General features: G+C 52.5%; 1 protein-coding gene across 1 annotated transcript in view; it reads left to right on the top strand.

Annotated features, from left to right (window-relative positions):
* Trerf1 (transcriptional regulating factor 1) overlaps positions 1–11,915 on the top strand; it is a 177,019-nt gene that overhangs the window by 134,146 nt on the left and 30,958 nt on the right. The window contains exons 5-8 of the mRNA XM_033766636.1: positions 4,867–6,537; positions 7,815–7,861; positions 8,923–9,073; positions 10,598–11,018. Of these exons, the coding sequence (XP_033622527.1) occupies positions 5,125–6,537; positions 7,815–7,861; positions 8,923–9,073; positions 10,598–11,018 (2,032 nt within the window). The 5' untranslated portion in view covers positions 4,867–5,124. The remainder of the gene's footprint in view (positions 1–4,866; positions 6,538–7,814; positions 7,862–8,922; positions 9,074–10,597; positions 11,019–11,915) is intronic.

Raw genomic sequence — 11,915 nt, 5'->3', positions numbered from 1 at the left:
AAAAAAAAAAAAAAAAAAAAAAAAAAAACTCCCATTACCCAATAGGAAGTGTTCATATAAGAGTACCGCAGTGACCTTCTTAGAGAGATACAGTGTGGATCCTGGGTTGGAATTACAGCAATTCTGGAGTTTTACTAATTCACCAAGAACACTTTCTAGGTTTTAAATGATAGGTTTCAGGCGGCCTTTTGACAAGAGGCTGGACTATGGGCCTAACATGCTCTAATCCCTCAGAAAGGGCTGCGGCAGCCGTTCTTGTGGGAGTGTGTGTGACGTACCTCCCAAGGATACAGGCACACTTGATTGATGTGCCAGGCTGGGTAGCTGGGGTCTGGAGCAGGTGGGAGACTTTTCATGTACACCTCTTCTAAAAATGTTTTTCTGTGATTTTCTGCCTTTATTTTCAAGCATTTACTTGGGATAATTTTCACCCTTCGATATACCTTCTCTAGTCTTTTGAGTATGGAGCCATGTGACTATAGTACCTATTCAAAATATGCAAATTTCAGGTAAAATAAATAGCACCTAGTTTTGCTATTGTCTCCTGTGTTGTGGTGGGAAAACAGTCTCTCTCTCCTTCATTGAGCAAAGGATCCTCGATTACCTGCCAAGAGCCAGACCTGTTCCAGGCATGGAAGACATGTTGCTGGGCCTTGTTTTCTTCATCTGTATTATAGGGCATCATGGTTTAAATCTGGATGTCTCCCCAAAGCCTCATGTGCTCAAAGGTGGGGCTTTCGAAGTCTGATTGGATTATCAGGTACGGCCTGTTAGGAGGTGGGGTCTGTGGGGCAGAGGCAGGTGACTGGGGGCGTGGCCTGATGAAGCGAATCTCCCTCCCTCTCCCCCTGTCTCCCTTCCGGGCTGCCATAAGGTAAGCAGCTGTCTTCTGCCAAGCCCCTGGACCATGACATCCTGCCACGGAGCCAGCCAACTACGGACTGAAGTGTGAGCCAAAATGAACCACTCCTCCTTTACTTTGTTGACACCGTGTATTGAGTCCCAGCAATGAAGAAGTGACTAAGACATGGGCAAACTAGATGACCTAAGGCCTTCAACTTGAGGTGCAGCAGACTCACCAGAGTCCCCAGGCGGTGGTCTGGGTGGGACCCAGATTAGCAGGTGTGGCAGGTGACGCTGGCACTACCAACCCAGAAACCCCACTTTGGGAACGCACCTAAGTTCCATCTAGGTCTGTGCTAATAAATAAACTACATTCCCATTCTCTGAATATCAGTGAATAAAGACAAGGTCTCTGTAGCTCAGAGCACAGAGTATTCCTTCTCTCCAGCAAGCTGAGAGGGCTTCACTAGACAAATGCATCAACAGAAACCAACAGATCTCTGCTCCATGAAATTACACAATGGTCTAAACCTGTGAGTCGCAAGATGTCATTCTTCCTGGGGAAGAGATGCTCTGTGGGGGCTTTCAAGGAAGGTTAAATAGAGAGACCTAAGCCAAGAAGGCGTTTGGAAATCACCAAGCCCAGCACCCACAGAGAGAGGAAGATGCTGCTGGGTGTCACCTAAGACCCACCACAGTTTATCCTGCCTCACAGAGGCAGCCCGTGAGTTCCTAACAAGCCCAGCAGGGACACCTGCACCCAACTTTGCAGTTGTATTCGTACTGCTGCCTGTCCCCTCCACCTCTTCGGGTCTCGCTTGTCCCTGAGGGCCGTGGTGAAATGTGGGTACTCTCCCGAAGAGCTAACATCCGCCCACCTCTTCTGGGGGTCCTTCTCTATCTCTCTCAACTCCTTGGGAAACTTGATTATTGTTTCTGCTCATTGATTGATTCATTCAACAAATATTGTCCTTTCTTTAACAAGCCCTTATTAGAGGGCCTATGAGGTAATGGGCATCATAACAGGTTCTGGAATAGAATTATAGGTTAAAAGCTGGCTCCTCCAATAGAGACTGATTCATTCATCAAATAACTGCACCGGTGGCTGTCCAATAATGACTGAGAAGAGTGATCTGAAGGAAAGGAATATGGTTGTGTAAGAAAGTAGCGAGAGGGACCTGATGTAGACTTGAGATCTGAAAGATACTCAGTACTTGGCTAGATGAAGAGGAAGTGAGGAGGGGAAAAGCTCTGCACATGGAAGAACAGCGTGTGCAAAGGTCCTGTGCTGGGAAGAAGTGTGGCCCATTCAGGAGGGAGCTCCGTGGAACAGCCTCAGGCTCGAGGGGGATGATACTGATGGGCCTTGAACACGGAGGCAGCTGGTCAGGTGCTCTGACCCTCAGGGCTGAGGGAGCCACTGGATGGGGGAGGCTGCAGAGGGGGCATCTCCTGGGACTGCGTCACAAGCCCGTAAGGAGAGAGCATTTCCAGGAGAGATGGTCACTTCTGTCCAGCGTGATTCTCATTGCTCCCCTCCCTGCTGGTCTGTGTCTTCCCTGGATGCAGCACAATCCTGCTGATTCTCAGGTTTTAAGTGCACTTGAAGCCTGTGGGATGTGGAGAGGATCTGGTGACACTCAAGACACCTTGGGAGCAGCGAGGGGACTTGGTCTCCCTGCTGTTGAAGCCCCACACCCTGGCGCCTGTGCTCTGAAGTCTCCAGTAACGTCCACTGCTCGAGTTTGCTTCAAGTTCAGGCTCCTCTCTGGCGTCTGAGGGCAGCCTCTGCCCCTCTTCCTGCTTCCTTCCAGCCGCCTTCACCCCCAGACCAGACCCTGCCTCACAACCTCCGGCCTCTTCCTCCTGCAGGAAAGAGACAGCGCCCCAGCTCAGCTTGCAAGTGGACAGTGAGACTCCAGGGGTCTCCAGACTTTACCGCTTAAAGTCCTCACTGAAAGAATTTTATAAAACTTTCTCGCTTCACCCATTTTTAGGTTTACGTCTACATTTGTTTTCCTATGTTTGCAGTAAATGTGATTTCCTATCCTAAACATTTTGTTTATTTGGTTTTTTTAATACAGTCTCACTATATCATCCAGGCTGGAATTTGCTGTGATCCTCCTGCCTCGGCCTCCTGAGTGCTAGGATTACAGGCGTGTGCTGCCACACACAGCACTATCTTTAAGTAAACTATTGGATCACTGTTTGAAATCTGTCCAGTGGAATCTCAACACCACAGCAATTCAATACCCACCATCACCCATTTTAAAAATACATGAACTCGGGCTGGGAATTTGGCTTAGTAGTTCCACTGCCTGCCTTGCAAGCACGAGGGCCCGAGTTCGATCCCCAGTACCACCCCCCCACAAAACAATGAACTCTTCTTTAATAATCCATTCTTTTTCCTCCTGGAAATAAATTTTATTTCCGTTCTCCTTTCTCCTTAGGATTAGAATCCTAATGTAATACATGTAATATATGCTTATGCTTAGAACTCCTTTTGTGTCCCTGTCGTGTTTCTGTAGAACAACTTCATATAAGATTGAAACTTTTTAAATTTTCTAGAATCATAAAGCTCAAAGTCTTAAAATTTCCCTCAGGTTAGAGTTATGACAATGATGAATAGGACACAATTATCTAAAAATACAAGCATATGCTTAATTTGGATAAGTAATTTATAAACGTAAAAGGTAAACTGATACTAAAAATGCGTGTGTTAATGAGATGGTGGAGCTGGGTGACTTTTGAAGTAAACTTTGTATTGATGTACAACACGGACACCCGTACCTGACCAGGTCACGGTGTACAGCTTGGATTATCACAGAGTGCTGGATGCCTGTGCCGTCACCACCTGGGGCTAGGAATGAAATATTGCTGGTGCTTGACTATGTCTGCAATTTGTTTACTTATCCATGTAAGAATCTCATTTATTGCTAGCACGAGACAAGAATCAGTATCCATTGTATTCCCGTTTTTCATTTATATAGATGTAAGCACGGAAGACTTTATTTACACGAATTCGATTGGAGTACAAGTTCTGTTAAAGTGGGGTCACAGTGTTCTTTGATCTCCTTCTGAGCTGTATAGAGATCTAATTTTTCTATTAGGACTTCCTAGTTTTTTTTAAAAAAATGAGAAGCTTATCTTCCAGAGAGAGAGGTTGATTCACCACTCATCTACTTCCTCCCTTGAGTTTGCAGGTGCCCACTTGTGTGGTCGCCGGTGGTGTCGTGGGAGGGGCAGGGGGGATTCTCTCTGGGTCAGTGACCCCAATTAAGATCTGGGGTGGGCTGGTGAGGGGCTTTCCTTTCCTTGTGTAAAGGATGAGGCTGATTATGCAGGAGCAGGTGTAGAAGGACAACTGGCCTCTCTTCAACCCCCTGGTTCTAGAAGGGTTTTTGTAGAAGTTGAGAATCTGGAAACTGACTCTCTTAAAACTTGAGCTGTACTTGTAGTGCTCAGAAAGTCCTCTTCCTCACCCAGAAGTCAAAGCCCGATTGGAAGCCTCTAGGTTGCCAGTCTCCAAATTCCCATCTCTCCTACTCCAACCACTTTTATTATCTGCAGACCGTTCCCCTTGGCACTCTGTTCCTGCATTTGAAATCAACACCTTTGCCGGCTCTAAGCTCCTCTGGGGGCTCCGGCCAGATGCCCAGGTCTCGATCATTTCCTGGCATCGTGTCTTATGCTTAGCGGGTACCTAGAAATGTCAGGCAAATTGTCTATCGTCAGTTTCTTCCCAACGCTCCTGGTCCTAGAATGGTGCTGAGCATTTGGTAGCGGGGTCTCAGAAGAATAGATGAATTAATCAATGAGCAAAGAGGAAAATAGCAAATCCATGTGCTAACGAGCTTCAGGGCAAAGCTTTTGCTGTAAGAGTCCGCCTTTGTGGGACTCATGAAGGGCATGGCGTGCACAGCACTGCGTTCCATTCCTTTTTATAACTGGTCATCGTAGATACAGCCACTGTCACAAAGCATCCATGTAAATGTGCCTCGCACTTTGCATCTTGTCCTGCAGGTGTGTGCAGCCTCTTCTCACCGTGGTGGTGTTTAGTCTGGACCTCAGCCCGGGAGAGGATGTAACACCCCCCGCTCTACACATGCGTGGTCCAGGCCAGCAGGAACCCCCGGCCCCAGCCACCCTCACAGCCATGTCAGCCGTGGAGTAGTGTGGACACCTCCTCTCAGCTTCTCAGGGTTTCAGTCCTTTTGGGTTTTCTTCATTTACCTTCTTTTATGGTTTTGTGGCTGGACGTTGGCAACCAAGTCAGGCACCATGGGGGATCAGCAGTTGTACAAGAGCAACCACGTGACCCACGGTGGTGAGAACCTTTTCTACCAACAGCCACCCCTGGGTGTCCACAGCGGGCTGAACCACAACTATGGGAATTCAGTCGCGGGGGGAGGAATGGATGCCCCTCAAGCTTCACCCATCTCCCCGCACTTTCCTCAAGATACTCGGGATGGTCTGAGCTTGCCCGTTAGCTCCAAAAACCTTGGCCAAATAGATACCTCGAGACAGGGAGGGTGGGGAGGCCACGCAGGGCCTGGCAACCATGTCCAGCTCCGTGGCAACCTGACCAACTCCAACGTGATGTGGGGGGCGCCGGCCCAGGTGGAGCCAGCCGATGGCTATCAGTACACCTACTCCCAGGCCAGCGAGATCCGGACCCAGAAGCTCACCAGCGGCGTATTACACAAGCTGGACTCCTTCACCCAGGTGTTTGCCAACCAAAACCTGCGAATCCAGGTCAACAACATGGCCCAGGTGCTGCACACCCAGTCGGCAGTGATGGACGGAAACCCTGACAGTGCCCTCCGCCAGCTGCTGTCTCAGAAGCCCATGGAGCCCCCGGCACCGGCGCTGCCCTCCCGCTACCAGCAGGTGCCGCAGCAGCCTCTCCCGGGTTTCACCGGTGAGCTGTCGAAGCCAACCCTGCAGGTCGGGCAGCACCCTGCCCAGGGGCACCTGTACTACGACTACCAGCAGCCCCTGGCCCAGATGCCGATGCAGGGAGGGCAGCCGCTGCAGGGCCCCCCAGTGCTGTCCCAGTCCGTGCCACAGATGCAGCACCAGTATTATCCACAGCAGCCACAGCAGCAAGCAGGGCAGCAGCGTCTCTCCGTGCAGGAAATGCAGCCGCAGGTTCCGCAGCAGCAGACCCGCCCGCCTCAGCCTCAGCCTCAGCCGCCACCACGGCAAGGTCCGATGCAGATACCTCAGTATTATCAGCCCCAGCCCATGATGCAGCACTTGCAAGAGCAGCAGCAGCCATCGATGCACCTGCAGCCCCCATCTTATCACAGGGACCCCTACCAGTACACCCCGGAGCAGGCGCACACTGTCCAGCTGATTCAGCTGGGCCCCATGGCCCCCTACTACTACCAGGAGCCCCAGCAGCCCTACGGCCACCCCCTCTACCAGCAGAGCCACCTGCCCCAGCACCAGCCGCGTGAAGACAGTCAGCTGAAGACTTACTCCAGCGACAGGCAGGCCCCAGCCCTGCTGAGCTCCCACGGGGACCTGGCACCTCCTGACACGGGAATAGGAGACCCGGCCGGCTCGGACCTGACCCGGGTTGGCAATGCCCTCCCGCACCGCCCTCTCCTGTCCCCCTCGAGCGGGATCCACCTCAACAGCACGGGCACTCCGCACCCGCAGCCGTCTCCCGGTGCCATGTGGCCTCAGGTATCCTCCCTGTGCTGTTTCTCCCCGGGCTCTGGGTGCGGCGGGGCCAATCCTACTCCTTCCCCCGACCGCCTTCAAGCGCTCGCAAATGCTAAGCTACCAGAGCCAGCCACTGTGCCAGGCGCCTGGATGTCAGAATCAACTTTGATTCAGTCCTTTGCCCAAGGAGCTAACGGTCTCAGGAAGGAAACGGTCAAAGGCTGTGTCCTGTCCCGAAGTGAGTCCCGTAACGATCCAGATCTGGAGTCAGATAGCAGGGAACCCCACAGTTAGGTGGGCTCCTCACACTCCTGCCTGTTGGATCTGTTCTCAGGGTATTTCCTGGGAGATGGGTTTCCCTTTGGGGCTGTTATGACAGGCTTTCTCAAAGCATATTGCCCTGAACAGCAGGTCTGCAAAATATTAACGATACTGCCGAGAGGCTGCAGGTTCTGCATAAATCTGGAAATTCTTAAAGCGGACCCTGTGGGCCTTTAATAGGCCAGTGTGCATTGTGAATGCCCCGAAGGGGGTGGTGCCGCAGAATCCAGGCTGCAAAGTGGATTAGAAGGGTCCGGTACGAGGTGAGAGGGGTGGTGGAGACTGCAGACAGGACAGCGGGGCCCCATTGCATCCAAGATGTTTCAAATCAATCCCGCCAGACAAGACATGACCGCCAGCCCCACTGACCCTGTGGTGTGCGGTTATGAACCCTTGACTGTTTCCCCCAATGTGTTTGGCCGGGGACGAGCCTACTGCAGTCTGTGCTGGGTACGGTTCTTACCTCGGCATGGTCAGGTACCACGCTCGTGTGACAGCGGGGCTTCGGGCGCGGGGACCTGAAACTAGAAGCAGATAGTGGAGGCACTAGTGGAGCTCAGGGCTGCAGGAGAACCGCGTTTTCTGTGTCTGGAGCACAGACACACTAGTGACCGAGAGCCTTTGTGAAGGTACGAGCGAGCTGGCGGGGTGAGGGGTCACCGAGCAGTCCGCTCCATGTCCCGTGTGGGGACAGAGCCTGTCTGTGCAGAGTGGGTGTGCCCGGAGAACAAGAGGGAGAGGTGGGAGCCTGTGTCCTGTGGGCCTGGGCCTGGCAGCAGCTCTGGGAGGGGGCGGTCGTCCCTCCTCAGGGGCAGGGAGGTGAAAGGAGCCACATGCCGCAGAGCAGGGCCACCGTGGGCACCAGCAGGGGCACCGGGCACAGAGCCCTGCTATTCTCACCGCCTGAAACCCTCCCTCAGAAACTTTTTTCCCTCTCTTTCTTTTTCCCTTTGGTTTCCGGCTTGGCTCAAAACTAGATGCATCTACCTGATGGGAGAGCCCAGCCAAGGTCCCCCGAGTCAAGGTAGGACAAGGGGCCACTTGGCGGGATTGGGGAGACTGGGGGTTTCCCTGGGTTGTTTGTCACTGTGTATTTCTAACTCAAGTCGGCTTCTCCCAAGTAAGTGTATGGGGACAGTAGCAACAGTGCTGTATTTGGGCACCATGAGGGTGAGACAGGATCACTGTGTACCTGACCATAACAGGCACTCGAAGGTAGAGCACCTGCCAGGTATGTGGGAGGCCCTGGGTTTCATCCCCAGCACCTAAAAAAAAAATCAAAATTAAAATGAGAGCACTCAATAATTGTTAGCTATCAACATTATCATTTTAGAAAAGGAAACCCTGAGACTCCAAGCTGGGCACGGTGGCACATGCCTGTAATCCCAGCATTCTGGGTGACTGAGGCAGGAGAATCACAAATTCAAGCCCAATTTGGGCAACTTAGTGACTTGGTAAAAACTTGTCTCTTAAAAAAATGAAAGCCTTGGGTTCAATCCCTGGTATGAAAGGCGGAGGGAGGGAGGGAAGGGAGGAGAAGAGAGGAAACGGAGGCTCGGAGAGCTTAAGCAGCAGTGTTAGGACTGATTTCAAAGCCCACGTTCTGTCCAGCATTCATCCCTTCGCTTACTCAAGTTTGTTGGATGCCTCCTGTTGCCTGAAGCAGTGCCCACTGGGCCTGCTCTCTCACGCATGAGCATGGCAAATAATTAAAGTGAAGGCAGAACCTGAACTGCTGAAACGCACGGCCCAGGGGCTGCCCCAAGGGACACGAGACACACTTGTCTCTCAGAGACAACTCCCAGGGGGCTGTGCTCCAGCCGACCCCGGAAGGGCAGTGAGCCACGGGTGGGAGAACCCTGGTTCCTAAAGGCCTGGAGGGAAGGAGGATGCGTTTGTTGGCATCTCTTGCGTGACTTTTAAGAGAGCCCTTCCCCACTCAGCGTGGCTCTCCACCTGAAAGAAAGCATGGGCCGCAGAGGGGGGCCTGAATGCATGAAATGTGTTCCCTGGGGTGTTTGGTCTGGGATGACTGTCCCCTTTCTCACTGTGAGTGTCCTCTCCTCCCGGCCCTCCCCTAAACAGTGGCCAGCCCAAAGGAGTGTTTGGGGAGCAGTTCGATGCCAAGAACAAGCTGACGTGCCCCATCTGCCTGAAGGAGTTCAAGAGCCTGCCGGCCCTCAATGGCCACATGCGGTCCCACGGGGGAATGAGGGCCTCCCCCAGCCTCAAACAGGTTAGCAGGCACTACCCCCCATCCTTCCCAGGCCACGTGCTGCTTGCTTTGCTTTGCCGCCATCAGGCATGGGTGACACAGAGGGACGTGAGACCGGAGAGCCTAAGCTAGGACACTGGGAGAAGCCAGGCCTGATGCCCCCTCTTCCCTGGCCTTGTGGGAAACGGGTGCTAGAAATCCTTTTAGGGGACTCCAGTCTACCTCCTAGAGACAGCCAATGAAAACATGTAAATGCAGTACTCTTTTTAATTTGTGCTGCTCAAAATCCTCAAGGCCATGGTCCTTGGACCTTCAGAAGTTAGTGACCAAGGAAAGCACAAGTAACTGTCAGACTCTCGGCCAGAATCTTCCTCTCACTATTGTGGGGGTGTTCGGTTCCAGCATCGTGTCCCTTAATCAGGCTGGGTTATCCAGGGTGGCTGTCCAGGTAGCAAACCGTCCATGAGTTTTTGAGTTAGATTAAAATTCTCAGAATTCTTTGCACATTGTTGATCCTAATCTAAGTCTAAAGGGTTAACTCTATCAACCGATATCTTGGATTACCCAGACCTCTACCTCTTGGCCATGCCAGATTGAAGAGCTTTATCTTCTTTTAAAACAAACATAACATGGCCGGGCCTGGTGGTGCTCGCCTATAATCCCAGCACCCAGGAGGTTGAGGCAGGAGGATCGCTGTGAGTTCAAAACCAGCCTGGGCTACATAGTGAGTTCCAGGTCAGTCTCAACTACATAGTGAGACCCTGTCTCAAACCCAACCCCTCCCCCAAAAACACAAAAAACATGTTTTACATTTTTTTTTTTCTTTTTGGGTATCGGGGATTGAACTCGGGTCCTTGCGCTTGCAAGGCAGGCCACCAAACTGCTGAGCTAAATCCCCGGCCCTGTTTTGCATTTTCAATGTGGTCTCCCAACCTGGATAAAATTGAGGATAGAAGCTAGGGATGGTAGTGTACACTAGTAATATCAGCACTCTGAGAGGCTGAGGCAGGAGGATTGCAAACTGGAGCCTAGCCTGGAGAATGAGTGACTTAATGAGACCCTGTCTCAAAATTTTAAAAAATTTAAAAGGCTGGGGATGTAGCTCAGTGCAAAGCCCTGGGTTCAATCCCAGTACCAGAAAAAAAAAATTAGAATGGAATGCCTAATTCCATTTGATGCATGTGTGAACTAAGGCCCACAGAATTAGACAGGTCCTACATAAGATCACACACTTGGTTTTGGCAGACTACAAGTCCATATCCTTTTCTTTAAAAACATTGACAAATCTCCAGATTTTAAAAATATTTTAATATGTAAGTGATACGTGGTCAAGATGCTTTCAGTAAGGAAACAGGACACACGGCTTTGTCTACAACCCATCAGCACTACACAGGGTGGGGAACCCAGGTTACAGGAAGGGTGTCACCGGCAGTGGTTCTCTGTCACCCACACCTGATGTCCTGGAACCTTTCAGGAAAAGCAAACTGCATCTCCCTTGGGAGAGCTGTGCTTAGCCCAGGGTCAAAGCTTTTATTGTCTGTGTAGGAGGAAGGAGAGAAGGCCCCGCCACCTCAGCCTCAGCCCCAGCAGCCACTGCCGCCTCCGCCTCCACCTCCGCCTCCGCCTCCTCCGCAGCTCCCTCCCGAGGCAGAAAGCCTCACGCCTATGGTCATGCCCGTGTCTGTCCCTGTCAAGCTTCTCCCGCCCAAGCCCAGCTCTCAGGGGTTCACCAACAGCGTTGCTGCCGCCCCCTCCACCAGAGACAAGCCAGCCAGCTCCGTGTCGGACGACGAGATGCCTGTGCTCGTGAGGATGACCCTCTCTCCCCCACACTCCCCCCAAGGGGCTGCCCCCCGTGCTCCCGCTGTGAGTCGCTGCTCTGCCCCCTGCCTCGGGTGGGGACATCCCTTTGCTTTTTCAGAGATAGGACAGTTCTTCCAGAGTCACTGGCCTGAGCTCAGACATGGCTAAGCCCCCTGGCCACCTGCCCACTGCCTGCTACATGCTGATTACTCGGCTTGTATTCTGGACACCTCCAGGTGTCCCCAGGTTAGGACAGATGATAGCTCAGCCAGCTGTCCCTGATTCGGCCATACCAGTTATTTAGATGTGGAAGTACTTCTACTCCAGACATGAAGAGCCATGGCCCGGGGTTCCCTAGGACCTCCAGGCCTCCTCAAACATGGCCATCAAAGAGGTCACCCTGGCAAAGTGATCTGTTTATCATTCACGGTTAAATTCTTCTTTGTTTCCTAATCCCCTGCCTCACCCTCTCTCCCCTTCCCTGGGGAATCTGTACCTGCTTGGTGGGCTGTGTCAGCACACACCCCACCCCAGGCACTCAAGATTGTAAGAGAAAGATGAGAGCAGAGGAGAGAGAACCTAGAAAGAACCAGGTGGGACAGACAGCCCAGCTGCTCCCCACTCCAGCCTCACTTTCCAACCTTTTCCTGAGGCCTGGACTCCTTTGTGGTGGGCTCTGTAAAGCCTTCAACTCCTGGCCTAGCCCCAGAGTCTAGCTGCCTCCTGGGGCGACACTGTGATGCCACCTGTCCCGTGGGCATTCGGAGTGGTGCCTGGCCAGGTGGCTCAAAGCCTTGCCAGCAGGATCACACAGTCTGGTGTGGAGCTGGAGGAACAGGACTGAGGGCACAGGAGGGAGAGCCCAGAGGGGCTATGGCCCCTGGACTTAGCAGTCAGGTTTGCAGGGCAGTTAGGATCCTGTGAGTCACCTGTGTCTAGATGGCCATCAGGGACCTGGAGCTGCTTAAATTTAAGGGTTGCACCCTGCAGGAGGTCACCTCCTTCCCTCCTCTCGGCCTTTCTCCCCACACCTCAGCCCCTCCTCACCTCGGCCCCCCCA

The sequence above is a fragment of the Fukomys damarensis genome, unplaced genomic scaffold (assembly GCF_012274545.1).
Source record: "Fukomys damarensis isolate Sample0158 unplaced genomic scaffold, DMR_v1.0_HiC HiC_scaffold_20, whole genome shotgun sequence".
In the NCBI taxonomy this organism is placed as follows: Eukaryota; Metazoa; Chordata; class Mammalia; order Rodentia; family Bathyergidae; genus Fukomys; species Fukomys damarensis.
This window is presented reverse-complemented; position numbering and strand designations above follow the sequence as displayed.